At 48.8% G+C, this 16,691-nt stretch overlaps 8 protein-coding genes across 8 annotated transcripts; 5 read left to right on the top strand and 3 right to left on the bottom strand.

The window, feature by feature from the left end:
- Positions 1-1,581: 1,581 nt before the first annotated feature.
- On the bottom strand, positions 1,582-2,273 carry BKA55DRAFT_513240 (transmembrane adaptor Erv26; the record flags this gene model as incomplete). Its single annotated transcript, XM_046187877.1, has 2 exons — positions 1,582-1,919; positions 1,970-2,273. The coding sequence occupies 2 exons, from the start codon at positions 2,271-2,273 to the stop codon at positions 1,582-1,584; spliced, it is 642 nt and encodes a 213-aa protein (XP_046048396.1).
- A 355-nt stretch (positions 2,274-2,628) lies between these two features.
- BKA55DRAFT_594514 (S-adenosyl-L-methionine-dependent methyltransferase) lies at positions 2,629-3,520 on the top strand (the record flags this gene model as incomplete). The annotated part of the gene is made up of 2 exons (XM_046195672.1): positions 2,629-2,651; positions 2,701-3,520. The coding sequence occupies 2 exons, from the start codon at positions 2,629-2,631 to the stop codon at positions 3,518-3,520; spliced, it is 843 nt and encodes a 280-aa protein (XP_046048395.1).
- A 183-nt stretch (positions 3,521-3,703) lies between these two features.
- Positions 3,704-4,468, bottom strand: BKA55DRAFT_540026 (uncharacterized protein; the record flags this gene model as incomplete). Its single annotated transcript, XM_046190209.1, has 1 exon — positions 3,704-4,468. One exon carries the CDS (start codon positions 4,466-4,468, stop codon positions 3,704-3,706), a length of 765 nt encoding a protein of 254 aa, XP_046048394.1.
- Positions 4,469-6,047: 1,579 nt separating this feature from the next.
- BKA55DRAFT_540025 (uncharacterized protein) lies at positions 6,048-6,596 on the top strand (the record flags this gene model as incomplete). The annotated part of the gene is made up of 2 exons (XM_046190208.1): positions 6,048-6,220; positions 6,275-6,596. The coding sequence occupies 2 exons, from the start codon at positions 6,048-6,050 to the stop codon at positions 6,594-6,596; spliced, it is 495 nt and encodes a 164-aa protein (XP_046048393.1).
- A 749-nt stretch (positions 6,597-7,345) lies between these two features.
- On the top strand, positions 7,346-8,530 carry BKA55DRAFT_738793 (uncharacterized protein; the record flags this gene model as incomplete). Its single annotated transcript, XM_046201403.1, has 1 exon — positions 7,346-8,530. One exon carries the CDS (start codon positions 7,346-7,348, stop codon positions 8,528-8,530), a length of 1,185 nt encoding a protein of 394 aa, XP_046048392.1.
- A 985-nt stretch (positions 8,531-9,515) lies between these two features.
- On the bottom strand, positions 9,516-11,051 carry BKA55DRAFT_513161 (major facilitator superfamily domain-containing protein; the record flags this gene model as incomplete). Its single annotated transcript, XM_046187871.1, has 3 exons — positions 9,516-9,686; positions 9,736-10,845; positions 10,890-11,051. 3 exons carry the CDS (start codon positions 11,049-11,051, stop codon positions 9,516-9,518), a joined length of 1,443 nt encoding a protein of 480 aa, XP_046048391.1.
- A 595-nt stretch (positions 11,052-11,646) lies between these two features.
- BKA55DRAFT_569514 (fungal-specific transcription factor domain-containing protein) lies at positions 11,647-13,908 on the top strand. Its single transcript, XM_046192937.1, has one exon. The coding sequence runs from the start codon at positions 11,768-11,770 to the stop codon at positions 13,766-13,768; it is 2,001 nt and encodes a 666-aa protein (XP_046048390.1). The 5' UTR covers positions 11,647-11,767; the 3' UTR covers positions 13,769-13,908.
- Positions 13,909-14,334: 426 nt separating this feature from the next.
- On the top strand, positions 14,335-16,476 carry BKA55DRAFT_728675 (uncharacterized protein). The gene is made up of 2 exons (XM_046201186.1): positions 14,335-16,212; positions 16,259-16,476. The coding sequence occupies exons 1-2, from the start codon at positions 14,525-14,527 to the stop codon at positions 16,392-16,394; spliced, it is 1,824 nt and encodes a 607-aa protein (XP_046048389.1). The 5' UTR covers positions 14,335-14,524; the 3' UTR covers positions 16,395-16,476.
- Positions 16,477-16,691: the final 215 nt, after the last annotated feature.

Genomic DNA, 16,691 nt, shown 5'->3' with positions numbered 1-16,691 from the left:
TGCGTTCTTTCCTAGTTAAATATATTTAACATCTGACGCCAGAGTCCAGGTATAGGCCTCGATTGGCTTGCGATGTTATTAGCAAGCTCATGTGAGGATATTCGAGAAGTTGCCTTCGTAGTCGCGCTCTGTGGCCTAGGGGTGAATGTGAAGGATGAAGGGGACGAGGGGCGTGTCTGTTGGAGGCTGAGTGAGCCCCTCAAGCCCTCAGATGTTTTCCATCTTATTGGTCCGGACTCTTCTCCTTTCTGCAGGTCCGGTGGTTAGGTGGTATTGATCTACACAAAATAGGAAATAACGACTTCCTGGTGGCAGAATGTAGCCAATGGTTGTCGGTGCCTGGGCTGTCCTAGCATTGGAACGGACGATTCCGATTGGAGAAACACCTCCATCTCCGTCTCAATTGCACCTCCGACTTATCTGCTGGATGTACTGTGGTGTGGTACTGACGTTGGACTTCGGGTTGAGTAGGTATATCCTGCCCAGGTTTGACTGCTCCTCGTAGTTCAGTTACAATCTCAGGCGGCTGTTGAATTTGCACGAGGCAGCTTGAGGCGCACTCGTTGAGGCAACTGGTGACCATCAATCTTGTATAAAGTCTTATGTTTCTCCCGCGTCTCTAGGTACGTTGAATAGTCCATCTTCATTTTCATTTTCAACTACACGCACAAGAGAACCGATTAGCCCTTCTTCATCATGTCGAACCCTCACTGCGTTCAAGTCCCTCGTCGAGGAAACCCTTTACCCAACATTGTACATCAGGACACCAGATACTCAGAGCAGATGAACGCTTGGTTGCGAGAGGATCATAAGGATATGCCGTGGCACATCATTGATTCGATTGTAACGTCTAGCACTGACAGCTCTGAGTCCAACCCGAACACCAACGCTTCACACAACCCTGTCACTCAGGGCAGTGCCAAGTAGGCTTCTGGCTTGAACATACGTTCTAATATGGAGGTACCATTGATGCCTCCCTCTCTGTCCAAACATGATTGACATGATACATCTTCATAGTAAACCGTCGAATCATTCTCACATGCCACATGACTTCGCCCATCGTCGTCCCGCTTCAAGCCCTCAGCGCACAGTAGTCGACATAGAGTCACGACTTGACCCAGTCTCCAGAACTCGAACGACAGCACAAGAGATACACAAGATGGACGGTTGCATACAGTAGACGTCAAGGTCTCTGTATTGGTGTGCTCAATGAAGGAGACATTGCCAGTTTATGATAGCGAAGCTCGGGATATATATATGTACATCAACCTCTCTATGGGGAGGGATGATAATAACCCTGTATAATTTGGTCAGTACTCTGACAAGACAGGAACATGTAGACAAAACAAGGTGTGTCGATGGGTATCAGGAAACTAAAATAGAATCATACAAGAATTCTTGTCAAATACAATCTAGCGTGAAGTTTGTAGGTCATCATTTGGGAGGGGTGGCGTTGTAGATGTAATAAAATAGTGACTTACTCAGTATCAACATACTCATGAATGAAACAAACATTTCGGTTTGTCCATCCTGCAGCAACATCCGCACGTAATGATCATATCAATCCAGCCTACGCGACCTTTACGGCCGGGCAAGTCCAGGTGAAGAATTCGTCCCAAAGATTTGACCGATCGTCCCGCGAATCTGATCAACAAGAGCCTTGATCATGCCCTGAGGCTTGCCTCTTCCATCAAGCCCATGGACAGGCTCAGTGCCCATCGTGGGGAGAACATTGTCGCCAGCAGACAGACTAACAAACAACGCGAACGGCACAAGCCAGACGCAAAGACCGAAGTACGACGCGATTTGCGCGAAGCTAGGAACATCGACCTTGTCGTAGTACGAGGTACGTTGGTACGCGCGCGACTGTGTATCGGAGAAATGACGGAACCAAACGTAGTGATTGACCAAAACGAGAACTACATCTCGTTAGCAAAAACTCAATTGCCCAGCCGCAAAGGCAACATACCACAAGATGCCAGGAACAACGGATCAGACAGCTTCACAAAAGGAAAGCGTCTCATATTCCCCAGGTACACAACATGCGACACGATCGTCAAGACAGTAGCCCAGAAGGGCAGACCATCAACCAGCCATAGAACCGTCTGAATGCCAATAACGCTGTAAATAAGGCGCGTCAAGAACCGCTTCGCGATAACGCTATGCTCCTCGACGAGTTCCGACAGGTAGTATAGACCCGAGGCGATAGCAAGGGTCAAAAAACAGAAACCCAGGAGGGTTCCTATGTAGCCAACAAGAGGTAGAATCCACATTTTGCGTTGCGTTGTTTTGGAGCGCAAGCAATGATAAGAGTTGGAGCTCACATGTTGGAAGGAGGGGAGATGGTATTATCTGTAGGTTGAAAAAGGAGACGTCAGGACACGGTTTTAACTACCAATCAGTTTCACCATATCTCGGCGCAGGGAAATTCCGAGCCGGTGGTGGGGGTCCCCGCCAAGAAGTTAAGAGCTTATCGATAGCCACGAAAAAGTCGGTTTTGCTCAACACCAGGAAATCGGCGATAAGGTGCAGCTCCAGGCTTCGCGACCCATTCATTTATTACAATTACTTTTCCGAAACTGGAGATTCATATCGCTCCCAGGAATCATTTGACTGACAGTCTTCACCATGTCTCGCCCTGAGGATACCCTGTATGTCACCACAACCCCGCCATCATGCCCCTCAAGCTCACAGAAACAGTGCCGCCGACGTCCACTATGACGATACCGAAGCGCGCAAGTACACCACAAGCTCTCGAATCCAAAACATTCAAGCGTCCATGACACGAAGAGCCCTCGAACTCCTCGATCTCAAGTCACCATCCCTCATTCTCGACGTCGGTTGCGGTAGTGGTCTCTCCGGCGAGATTCTTTCTTCAGTCGAACCCGAAGAAGGCGGCCCTCACACATGGATCGGAATGGACGTCTCACCGTCAATGCTGGACATTGCACTACAGAGAGATGTAGAGGGTGATCTTATGCTAGCAGATATCGGCCAAGGCGTTCCTTTCAGAGCTGGTACTTTCGACGCAGCTATCAGCATCTCTGCTATCCAATGGCTCTGCAGCGCCGAAACAAGCGATACATCACCCTTCGGCCGTCTAACCCGCTTCTTCAACGGTCTCTACGCATCCCTCAAGCGCGGTGGTCGAGCGGTCTGCCAATTCTACCCCAAGAACGACGAGCAGCGCCACATGATCACCCAAGCCGCCGTAAAAGCCGGTTTCGGCGCCGGTATGCTCGAAGACGACCCCGGCACCAAGAACCAGAAGCTCTACCTCGTCTTGACTGTTGGAGGCGGTGATGTTCAGAAGAAGGGCGGTGACATCACTGGTGTTGTTGAGGGCATGGAGGGTGTGGATGTTGAGGATGCGAGAAGGCAGATGAAAGCACAGGCTCCGAATATGTCGAAGGGTAGTAAGGCGTGGATCGTTAAGAAGAAGGAGCAGATGGAGAGGAAGGGAAAGATTGTTAAAGCGACGTCGAAGTACACTGGACGAAAGCGACGGATACAGTTTTAGGCTTGTGAACTGGTTTGGCATTGTACGGCGTTTGGGGTGGAAAAATCTTTCTTTCTAGACCTTTCAATTTGATACGGATACCCTTGGAAGCTCATTACCGTACGAGTCGTTGAAGAAAAGCGAGAGGCCTGCACATTTTGGTGTCTACATAAAGAATATTCTGCTTTTCGAGTTACACTCGTCCTAGACGGCTGGCCAGAAGGCCTCTTCCGCCTCCAGAACATCATGCCACTTCCCTTCAACCCTCTTGAAGAGCTTCTGCTTAACATCCTCACCCTTCTCCGCAACCAGCTTCTCAACAGCATCATCAATAATCCTTCCAAGCTCATCCACAAACTCAACAAACTCCTTACACGTCCAATTATTAATAAACTCCTTCCTCACAGCCCCACCATCAGCATCATTGCTCCCATCATCATCAGAGAGTTGTGCCTTAGCCCACGACCAAGCATCAAGGTAACACTTCTCAGTTCCCCAGTAAATCACAGCTGCTTCAAGCCAAGGAAGTTCTTCTTTCTCGTTGGGGGATACAGAAGCGTATAGAGCTTCCCAGCGTCGAAGACCTTCTAGTTTGGTGCTTGAATCAACACGGCCGTCTTCTTGAGTCTCGAGGTTGACGTTTATGCCGTATTCTGCTGCGGTGTTGATGAAGAACTTTTCTTCTCGTCGGATGTTGACGAGAGCTGCGACGATCCAGTCTAGAAGCTTTGTTGTAGCACCGGGATCGACTCCGGCTTGTACGGTGTCAGGGTATTCGAGAAAGCTGAGAAGTCGACCAAGACCACGGCAGTAGCTGTGGATGTAGAGACGATCGTTTGCAAGCCAGCGGCCGAGGAGTTCCTTCGATGCTTTTCCGTGGCCTGCGAGCTTGAGAAACTCAGACTGGGTAGCTCGCTTGTAAGCTTGCTCGTCTGAAACGAGGAGCTGTTGAGTTAGAGAGTAGGACATAATAAGGATTAATGAGGTATTTCCTCAGGTTGGTAATGCGGAGATTGCTTCATGGTCTGACGAGAGCTTGGCGAGTGGAATTATGTCATTGTGAGAGGATCGGTGGAAAGTTGTTCCAGCTGCAGGATGTTAGTACTACAGGGTTCAAGTCATGTCGAGTCTGACTTGAGATCTGTATGAGGCTACGATCGGTTTTGGTGTTTATGAGTTTAGGCTGTTTTGTGCATTGTTGCGTCTTGTGAGACTATGCTTTGAACTTCAACAATAAGATGATCAGATATATCCTTGAGCGAATTGAGATGGAAGATACTTGTTTATCATAAAGAACAAACGTCTTGTTGACTTACATACCTATTCATGGCTACTGTGTTCTCAAACTCTACCATTAGTTCTCGTGTCAGCAATTGAGATCACCTTCTCGGGCCGTATACTCGGCTGGCCGGCTCACAAGTAAATTCGACTGTACTCAGAGTCCGCAGTAGCCTATGAGAAGCATCCATTCTCATTCAAAATCCAGTGATGCTATTCTTGGGAACGGACTGTCGGACTCTCGGAACCTCAAGAATGCAAAGACCCTGCATCCACGGAGCATTCATATCCCCGGATTTAGGACCGCCGCAGTTGATCTTCAACGCCATGTAATTTCCTCCCCAGCCTCATCCATGCCAACCATGTGTCCAAATCGCCCATTCTCTCTTGCGCCAAAAAAGCTTGGCAATGTTGATAGCCCTTCATAACCCGCTAATCGCTCACAATATCTAACATCGATCTCCTTCCTGGTTCATTCTGCTTCAACCGTTGCGTGATCGCCGTTATCCCGGTCACGTTATTTTGCGTCCCTGAATCTGGGGGAACGAACGGTAACGGAAGCTTTGCCGACAGGGATTCTGCAGCCCACTTGGTTTAATTAATGATGGCCTCCCCCACAATAAGGGGGTTGTGTTGATTATTAGCAGACGTCGAAGAAGAAGCAATTGATATTGCGTTTGTTTGAGATGTTGGAATGGGCAGTTTCAGCTTGAGTTGTTCCTATGGCCTGGGCTGTTTGTGCGGTGAGTTTCACGGCGCATTGATAGGAAAGGTGAAGCATTAAAATGTCAACTCGAGGGAATGCATAAATATGTATAGCATTTACTTAGTAGGTAGTATCCATGAACTATCGATAGATGTCGATCAGGTACACGTAACATGATGTGACAAGACCAGTCTAGATCTCGTATCAAATCCTCTGTAGCCCCGATTGCAGAGGGTCAATTTCACTGTCACGAGATGCACCCCTGATTTACAGGGACCCCAGCATCACGAGCCAAGGGGGCTGAGCCTCTGAAACATGGAGCTCTCGGAAGCATGTCATTGAACTGAGGCGCATCGTCAGTTGGCTCGCATTGGCTTTTTAATGAATTCCTCTTGCCCTTGATGTAGTAACCCCTTCCCTTTTTCCTAGGTTTGCTCCTGTTGTTTGCAGACTTGGCTCTTGATTGTTTTTTTCTTCTTTCTCTTTGCAGAATAACACTGAATCGTTAATTACACTACTACTAATTTTCTCATTATTCTATTGACGCTCACTTTACTCGGTATCATGATTCTCGAAAAGGAATTAGGCGCCCTTGCTTCTCGCGCCGAGGGCATGGGTCTCACGCGAGTGCTCCCGAGAGAAGCCAAGGAAACATGTCGCAATGATCAATTCTCGAATACCTGTGAAAAGCCCGGTATGAGCACAGGCGAGATCCTACTAATTCTCTTCATCGCTAGGTACCTTATTTATCTCGCATATCGGTAATTGTCTTGGCTGACCTCATCCCGCAGCACCGTCGTAGCCCTTGGCGTCGTCGCTCTGCTATGCGTTCTCCATCGTCGTCGCAAACGCCTAGATAAACTCGAAGACCCGAAAGATTTCCAAGAACTCGACGACTACGGTGTTGCACCGATTAAGCAAAAACCCGCAAATATGCCCCGAGCACCACCGCCGACGTATGAACGATCACAGGACAGGAAGGAAATGAATACGGCTTCGCCTGCGACTACGAATGAGAATTGGGGACGGCAGAGGGACTCGACTGATTCGTTGACGCCGTCGCTTCGGCAAGCTATGGGGGTGACGCCCCGTGACACATTGGCCAATAGCTAGGGGAGTATTCCACTGTGGACGGTAGGCGGTTAAGCTACTGCAGGTCGATCGGTTATGCATAATGGACCTGAGGTGGCGGGTGTTTCAAACATGCACGATGGCATAGTCACGGATTTACAGAGGGGATAGCAAGATTGGTATGTCTTTACGATGGCGTTCAGGAGATCAATTGGTATGGATGGCGTACGGGCTTTTTGCAGGATGAGCGTTCTTCGGGTCGGGCTTGGACAAATTACTTACCTAGCGACAGTTTCCTTGACAATTCGAGAATATCTTGATATGTGGTGGGTGTTGGTGACGGTGAAGTAATTGTGACATTCTCACCGAGGTCTAAGTTTAGATGAACCTGCAAAACTTAGGTAAGACTTTTCTTGCCTATGACGATTTCTGCCTGGCCTCCTCGGGTTCTCTCTGCTTGCTGACTGAGGTCAGAAGCTCACCACGCAGGGCCATTATGTGTAACGAGACGCCTTAGTCGAAGAGAGTCTTCGTGTGTGTAACCTTGATTCAGTTTATTCAGTGAGGCGGTGGATACAGTGTAACTCTGTTGTCAACATACTTTAGTGAATATGCTTCTTTGACGACCGTGATACAAAGTCTCGTAGGGATATAGACCTTGTGTGCCCTCATAAAGGTAACACATGTCTCGTGAGTCATAAAGCTAATATATACGAGTTACAAAACCATTACTCCTCCCGCGAAGCAAACACGTCCTGACCTTTCTCCTTTCCAAACAACAGTTTCTCAACATGGCTTCGGGTTGCAACATGAAGAGCAACGCTACACCACGTTACTTGCAAATCTTCAACCCTCCTCTTGAGCCATGTGGTGACTTTCACCTGTTTGCACGCTTTCCTGATGATATTCGCTGGCTTGTTTGGCAACATTTCCTCAGTCATGAGCGATGGATTGATATCACCCTGAAACCGGGCAGTTTCACGAACGAAAGAAGAGAGCAAACAAATCATCAAAACTATGAGATCATATTGGGCCACCGCTGGAAGATAAGCAAGCTGTTCCGAACCACGTCCGAGTCACGCAAGGCCGCTTTGGCTTTCTACCGTGTTCAACTACCATGTTGGTACAAGAGGAAAGATAAGAGCATGGTGAACGGCACACTCTATGTTTGTCCTGAATTGGACACCTTGATGCTCAACTGCTTGGAAGTCTTTGAGAACTTTGCACATGACCTCTGGGCTTGCGATCCGCGATGTGTCGGTCTGGTCAATCTCGCCTTGCGCGTCAAAGGCCCGTCGCATGACTTCAAGACGCCGAGCACCACTGGGCGTGACACGTCTCGGCTGAAGGAAACTTTGTTGAGAATTGAGCACCTCACAGTAATGAACACGCATTGCGTACGCGGGTGGGGTGGCGAGTTTGCAAAGCGCTCAACTGTTCCAGTTTTCCAGATGAATCGTACCGTGCCCATCAGGGGCCATTCGTTCGGCTTTCATCGATTATCATGCGATCCTCGATTGGACGATGGAAACTTTAAGCAACTATATCTTGGAAACATGGACCCTGTAAGACGCTTCCATCGCTGGTTCAGACTCCTTCTATCAGTAAGGGTGAAGCACAACCACGAGGTTGAATATCGCTTTGGGAGCTGCCGCCGTTCATATCCACCCCTCATAACTGACCGAGCAAGCGCCATGGAGTCTGTGAATCAGACCCACGAGAGGTTTATAACATGGATGGAACCACATACAGAAGAGCCAAGGGAGGCCATCGCCAAGGAAACTGCAGAACACCTTAAGCAAACACCACAGCCAGCCATAGGGTTCTGGCTGTTTCCTCTCAAGATCTTTAAGCGTCTACCTCTCGCCGACCCGTCTCGTGAGTATCCGATATCCGACGATGATGGAGGTGGTACTATCAAGGTGTCGTCGCCATGGGAGCTTGAGGCCGAGCTGTGCTTGGCAAACATTTACTAATGTTTGGTTGAACGAACACTTTTGGCTTTTGTAGTTAAAAGCGACGAGACTGTGTTCCATAGCGTAACCTACATTTTGACTGTCAACTGACAATTCATCTGTGAATCATACCCCACGGCACCTTATAAAAGGGCCTCTTTGACCCCTTGTCGCTTTCATCTCTTCTTCTTCTTCTTCAGCATCAGCAACCAGACCATCTGATTCATACTATTCACTGTCTTGTTACATACTCAACCTTAGTCACTATGGCTGACGAACGACTCTGGTCGGAGCGAATGGCTGCCGCTGCACATATGCAGGGCAACAAGGACTACGCGGAGTCCATCGAGGGCTCCAGCGATGAAGAAGACCCCCAACCCGGTGAGGTACGCATGGGCAAGTACGGGACGTCAAAGGGTGCGAGAATCTACACCACTGGCCTGGACACCTGCGTTAGAGTCGCGGTGACTGGCCGGTACCCAAATGGATTCAACGGGGACGATCGATTCCTCGCACATGTCGCCGAATCAAAGTACAAGGCTGCACTCTAAGGCCTTATCGACGCCGTCAAACGTGCCAAAGGGAACGGCCTAGAGATTGTTGAGGTCGTCGTGGTTGTTTTGGTTGACCAGGGAAGTTCCGCCGACTCGGATCAGGAGGAATTCAACACGGACGTCATCAAGAACATTCGACACTCGGTTGGCTCACCAAAGATCGTCGAGCATACTAGCGAGCAGCCTTACGAGATGTCTATCGAGGCCAATAAGCGTATCAACTGTGCTGCCGAGTAACGACTTGACAAGATTCCATCCTATTTTTAGTCCAGGGAACCATAAAGCTTAGGGAATCTTAGGATAGCTTAGACAGGTTTAGGATAACCAAGATAAGTTTAGGATGACTTAGGCAAGTTTGGGAGAGTTCATTCATAATAAACCATAAGTTTCGGCATAACATTGACGACCTATGGATGATATTGGACTATCTTAGTCCAGGTTCCAACCCACCTCTAGTAAGCATAAAACAACGTAGCCTCGGAGTCGGTCTGTCTGATCTTCCTGTTCTGTCTGACCAGCATCCACCTCATAAGCCAGACTCCAGCAATACAAGCTACAGCAAACCCAGCACTGCTTGAGAGCGGCAGTACATACCGGGGTGCGTCAGATTTGGGCCAGAGGTACTGCAAGAGTTAGTGGTTTGTACCAAGAATGGAGTAGGATAGTACTTACAGGAGTCCAGATCAAACTGAGTGTCGCACTGACGTTGGCGAGAGCCAGAGCGGAAGCCTTCTTCTCCCTTGTCTGTCCACAGGTATTTCCCACCCAAGCTAAAAGAATGGAGTTGACACCATAGGTACCAATGGTAAAGACGCACATGGCGAAGTATCTTGCGCCTACGTTCATGGTCGCGCAAGCCAAGACGAATCCGAAGGTAGCGACGATCTTGGAGATGGTGATATGCCAGGTACTCTCGTTAAAGTGGCCAGAAGACTTGGCCCAAAGAATCGAGAGAGCACCAGCGATCAAGAAAGGAGGGCAAGTAAGGACCAAAGTGACGGTTGTGTTGAAGCCGAGCGTGTTGACGATGGTAGGGAAGAAGTTCTTGAAGCCGTTGGTCGCAAGGTGAAGATGCTGAAGAACAATGAAGACCCAGACCTTCGGGTCAACGATGGCTTCGCGCAGACCGCTCCATGGATTGCCGTTGCCTTTCTGTCCGACTGTATCTCTCAGAACGCGATCATGCGCAAGTTGTCGCTGCTCAGGTGTGAGCCATCGAGTCGTCAACGGTTCATCAGGAAGAGTAAAGCACGCCACGATAGCCACAACAAACGTAACAGCACCCTGAAGAATAAACAACCATCGCCAGCCCTTAATCCCAGCCAGTCCATCCATACCCTCAAAAACACCCGCGGCAATAAGGCCCGCAAAAGCAGAAGCGAGGACGTTACCAGAGTAGAGAATACTAATCCTCGTCGCCAATTCCTTCCTGGTATAAAACGTCGACAACATATACAGCGCGCCGGGGTAATAAGGAGCCTCCACGATACCGAGGAAGAATCGTGTGAGGAGAGCGCCGGTGTAGTTGTGAGCTACGGCCGTGAGGGAACTGACGACTGCCCATGCCATCATGAAACCACCCATGTAATATGATGGTCTGACACGGGTGATTATCATGTTACTGGGGATTTGACCGAGGACGTAGCCGACGAAGAGGATTGAGACTGAGGTGTTGTACTGTGAGCCTTGGAGGTTGAGATCTTCTTCAAAGCCGTTTAGGCGGGCAAGGGTGATGGCGTTGCGGTCGAGGTAGTTGAGCCAGTACATCAACCAAAGGGTGGGCTATCAAGTCAGAGAAGAGTTCAACAAGGGATGGGGAGGCTTACCATGATCCATCGATCGAGCTTCTTGACGAGTTTGATCTCCTCGGGGTCACTCTTCGCCACAGCACCAGAGTAATCACCATTACCCTTCTTATCAAGAACTTCAGCCGAGTACTCTTCATGAGCGGCGTTTTGCTTCTCAGCATCAAGGGTCTCAACGCCCATCTTTTGATCTTGCGATGCCATGATGATCAACTCTCACAAAACCTATCAAAGAAACTATTAAAGAGAATGATAGTTGGGATGATTGATACAAAAAAAAGCAGGGGGACGATGCGGTATTTGAACTTGATTCATGAACTTCCCCGCATACCCCAGATTCTGGATATCCGGGGGTGGGATTGTTGAGGGGATCACCAGAGGCGAAGAGCGAGAATATCCTGGTTTCGGCGACGGGGCCGATGGCCGAATGGTGGTTTGCCAAGACGCCATTATGGGGAGCTAGATTGTGATGGAGGAGGATTATTAGTGTTTAGTCAAGATAGCTATGTATCATTATAGATAGAGGATAACGATATCCGGAGAATGACATAGGATGGCTCAGTTGCATTTTCAAGAGTCTAACTCGTAGATTGTAATATTTCAACTTACAGCGAATTGATTTGCCTTATTGTTCAGAGTAATACGAGCCGAAATAAACATCCAGGCTCATGTCACAATGCATTCACCAACGTTGCAGTCCCAACCCCACGAGTCAGGATTAAGGTAACAATTAAGCTTAGTTCCCCAATCCCACCCAATCCATCCATCAAATCAACTAATTAACGGTAAAATAAAACCCGCATTCACTAACCGAAGACCCATAACTTCTCCTTCTCAAGCGGGGTCTCTCCGTCTCCATCTCCTCTCACCATCGGCCTCGGTCTCCGTCCCCCTTCCCCATGCCCTCAAACGCCTGCGACAGATGTCACCGCCGCAAAGTCCGCTGCGACAAAATCCAACCTCAATGCGGACCCTGCAAACGCGCTGATGTCGCTTGTGAATATGCTGTTAGTGAACATCAGTTGCGGAGAAGAAATGTTCAGAAGTTGGAGAGGAGGATTAGGGAGTTGATGGATTGTAATGAGGGTTTGACGCAGCAGTTGAGAAGATCGGAGGAGGTGCAGAGAAGGTCTGAGGAGATTCAGAGGAGGTCTGAAGATGTTGAGAGAGGTGAGACGTCGGTGGTACAGAATAGTCCCGGGGATGGAGAGGTGGCGGAGGAGGTCATTCAGATGAGTCTCATTGCTGGCGGAGGCCATCACTTTGTCGGTTCAACAAGCGGTCTTCTCCTCGCAAATCTCCTCCAGTCCCGACCTCAACCATCCTCAACCCTCCACGCATCAGGCTGGAAACCAAACTCCCTCCCTGGTCTAACCTCACCACAAGCCAACTCCGGTCTTCCTCCCAAAACTCTCGCATCAGAACTCCTAAAAGCATACTGCAGCCATGACCACCTCTGCTACCCTTTCCTCTCCACAAAGTCCCTCTACCGATCTTTAGACGTTGTGTACGAAGAGTCCAGCGCCAAAGATCCCGTTGATGCGTTCTTTGTCGACATGACGCTTGCGATCGGCACGGCGCAAGTGCACAAGTTTAACTGGAATGGTGTTTATGATGCCGAGACGCATTATAATCGCGCCATGACGAGGTTGGCTGATGTTTTGGCGAGAGATGGGATTGAGAGGTTGCAGGCGCTTTTGTTGGTGTGTCAGTATAGAATGGGCACGACGTCGAGTAATACTACGACTAGTGTTTGGCATCTCATCGGTGTTGCGGCGAGGACATGTCTTGAGATGGGGCTTCATCGAGCGGCGACTTATGCTCTTCCTCAGACGCTGGATGATGCGACTCGCAAGGTGAAGGAGGAGGAGATGGAGACAAAGAGGAGATGTTTCTGGAGTCTTGTCGCCTTGGATCGTGTGACGAGTCTTGCGCTTGGAAGACCTTTGGCACTACAGCTCGAAGACATAGACGTCGATCTACCCCCTTCATCAACAGCCGATCAACTCCCCGAGGATAGCAGTCCCCTCTCATCAGCACCCTACGGAACACCTCAATACCGCGCTGCTACATCTGTATTCGTCCACATCGTTCGCTACCGCCTCATCTGCGGCAAGATCATAAACGCCCTCCACCGCAGCGCCAAACACGTTACATTCCCCAGCACAAGCTACGAAGAAATGCGAACAGCTCTGGCGAGGGAGTTACAAGAGTGGCATGCAGAAACAGCAAACCTACCCCTAGTTAAGAGCGACACGGCTGCTTCGCCGGCTAGTGGTTCGAGTTTTCGCTCTGAGGAGTGGTATAGGCTTTTATACCATAATGGTATGCTTATGCTGTTTCGACCGTCGCCGTGTTTGAACGATGCGGCTGTGAATAGTCTTGCACTGCAGAATGTTTATGACTCTGCGAGGGAGGCTATAAGTTTATATGCGAGTTTGCATCGATCGCGAAAGTTGAATTATTCGTGGATTACGATGCATTCTGTTTTCTTAGCAGGGTTATCATACATCTTTGCTCTACGGCATCATTTCTCTGGTTCCGAACCTCAACGCGCGAGGTTACATACAACACCTACAATCAATCAAGTCGTAAACGACACGCGCGCATGTTCAAAGGTGCTAGTAGCTGTTTCGGAACGTTGGGATCTTGCGAGGAATTGTTCGGATTTGTTTGATAGACTGAGTGATGCGGTGGTAGCTGATGTCGTGGAGGCGAGTGTTGCGGCGCCGGTGCAGTTTTCGGCGGATTTGGCTGGTATGACGGTTGATAGTACGTTTAGGGATTGTTTTGGGGACTTGCAAAGTTTGGGGTTGGATGAGTTCCATAATGACGCTATTTCGCAGTTGAGTCAGGAGTGGTTTTTTGGGCTGGGAGGTGAGAGTCATCCGTATTATTGAGTTACGTTTGTGTACTTTATCAAGATACCTGTTTTCGTAAAAATTGACTCCATGGTAATGAATATTTGGTATATATATTCTGACAACGAAGCTTTGCCGGCTATAGGGGCAATAAATGTTTAGACTATATTAGACTCTGGAGATGCTTGGATATACCTTTCAAGGCTAACTTGCAAACTTAATATATATATATTCTGAATTCGACTCGGAAGGTAATCTACTTGATTTCATCAAGGAGTGAGTTGTTCTCGCTCTGCCGTCACCTCTAACCCGAACAGATTGCAACAAGGGGAACCGAAGCCCATGAACAAGATAAGCATATGAGCATTCCCTACCCAAGTTCCCCCAAAATAATAAAAAGAGCAAACTCTAGCCCATTGTTCCGGAAGTATCTCACATCATGTTCTATCTCTTGTTGAGCAAGCGAATTAACGGACTCGGTCGCCGAAGCCGAAATACCAGGGTCCGTGTAAGTGGATCGCCACTCGGCGCCGCGTCCGCTAATCCACAATCCACCAATGCAGTGTTATGATAAGTCATGAGAGACTCGACATCCTGAAGAATCCGAGGTATTACACGAATAAGAATATCTTTATTCCGAAGGTCCACAAGTTAAAGGAAGTGCTTGTCAAGAGCCGCACCTTAACCTCATTCCATCACTCTCTCAGCTCACTATAACTTTCACGTCAACTCATCTTCACCAACACTCCATATACACATATTCCGAGATTGGATATCACTTCGCACCACATCAAAATGTTAGACAGACCACCAATCCGCATCGGCAACGTCTCCGGCGCAACAGGCGACCATCCCCACGCCATGTCCCGCATGGTCCGCTCCGGCAACGTGAACGTCATCACAGGAGACTGGCTCTCCGAGATGAACATTGCCTGGAACGCAATCACCAAGCAAGAAGTTGATCCCAACCTAGGCTACGAAAATGGCTTTTATGAACAACTTGACGAGTGTCTTGATGATATCATGCAGCGCGACATACGTGTTGTAACTAACGCGGGGGCGTTGAACACTGATGCATTGTATGATAAGGTCAGAGCGCTCTGTGAGAAGAGGGGATATGGGGATTGTGTTGTTGCAAAGGTGCTGGGGGATGATGTTTCGGATGTTGTTATGGATAGGGAGAGGAGGAGGGATGTGCAGATTACGCATTTGGATCATCCGGAGCAGACTCTTGATTCTTGGGGTTTTACGCCGTGCTGTGCGACTGCTTATATTGGATGTTGGGGTATTATTCAAGCTCTTCGCTCGGGTGCGCGTATCGTTATCTGCGGTCGATGTACTGATGCTTCTCCTGTTATGGGTGCTGCGGCATGGTATCACGGCTGGCGAGAGGATCAGTATGAGGAGTTGGCTGGTTCGCTTCTGGCTGCTCATCTCATTGAGTGCGGCCCTTATGTCGTTGGCGCGAACTTCTCAGGTTTCAAGGACTTTCTACCTGAACTTGTGGATATTGCATTCCCTATTGCAGAGATTGATCCAAGAGGACGATGTACCATTGGAAGAACAGCAGAAGGTGGAGGAAGGGTCACAAAAGAGACAGTTACCGCACAGTTACTCTATGAACTTCAAGGTCATCTATATCTGAATCCCGATGTCGTCGCAGATCTCTCTGGAGTACGAGTCGAACAAGAGTCAGAAAACCGCGTTTCCGTCTCAGGAATAAAAGGCCTCCCTCCCCCGCCAACAGCAAAAGTCATGATCGCTGCCAAAGGCGGCTTCCAAGCTGAGGCAACCTTCTACATCAACGGTCTCGACGTCTTCGAAAAAGCAGCCATGCTGAAAGCTCAACTAGCCCACATGTTCAAAGACTCAAACTTCAGCCGTTTGAGTATCGAGCTCTACGGCACTCCAGCTGAGAACCCAACGTCTCAACAAGCAGGCACTGTATCACTCCGTGTCTTTGCCCAAGCTCGCCGAAAAGAAGACATTGACGCGCCTAAGTTCAAGGTACCAATTTACGCTCTCCGCATGCAGAGTTACCCGGGATATCATATGAATCTTGACTTTAGAACTATGGTTCCCAAGCCGTTTATGGAGATGTTTCCTGCGCTTATGCCTGTTTCTGCGATTGATCATCGTGTTGAGATGAGTACAGGTGCTTCACATCGCATTGAACCACCGCAGAAAACAGCCAAGTATCCTATTGTACGGCCGTCGACGGAAACGCATGGGCCGGTTGATATGCTTACTTTTGGACCGACGGAGTGGGCGCCGCTGGGAAGTGTTGTACATGCGAGATCAGGGGATAAGGGTGATAATTCGAATGTTGGGTTCTTTGTTAGGAATGATGATGAGTATGCTTGGTTGAGGAACCTATTGACTGTTTCGAAGTTGAAGCAGTTGTTTGGGGATGATTGGTTCAAGGGGAATCCTGACAGGAGGGTTGAGAGGGTTGAGTTCCCTGGTATCAACGCTGTGCACTTGTAAGTTCCCATGCGATGTTGAAGCTGAGGTACTAACTTAAAACAGTCGGGTATTGGATAACTTGAACGGAGGCATTGCGTCTTCAGATCGAATTGATGGTCTTGGGAAGGGAATTGGCGAGTATTTGAGGAGTCGATATGTCGATGTGCCAAAGGCATTTCTTGAAAGGGGGCGTATCTAGTCATCATTCAAAAATAGATGTGAGCACTTACATTACTTAGGGACTCGATGTACAGTGTTATTCGAAGCCTGATGTTCTCACGTGTCCTTCCTCTTTTACTTCCACTGCCCTTCACATACTTCTCAACTCTGTCCCAAGACGAAGGCCTTGCAGCTATTCCCGAATGGTGATATTCACTACCACGTCTGGAGAGAAGAGCGGTGCCTACTATTGTGGTCAATGGTATACAAGCAGACGTTTAGTTTACATTCAACCTGATTGTATCATCTACTCGAGATATCGCAATTGGGCTATGAA

Source organism: Fusarium redolens (genome assembly GCF_020744475.1).
Source record: "Fusarium redolens strain MPI-CAGE-AT-0023 chromosome Unknown BKA55scaffold_9, whole genome shotgun sequence".
NCBI classification, from domain to species: domain Eukaryota; kingdom Fungi; phylum Ascomycota; class Sordariomycetes; order Hypocreales; family Nectriaceae; genus Fusarium; species Fusarium redolens.
Note: the sequence above shows the minus strand (reverse complement) of the source record. Positions and strands in the feature narration are given on the sequence as shown.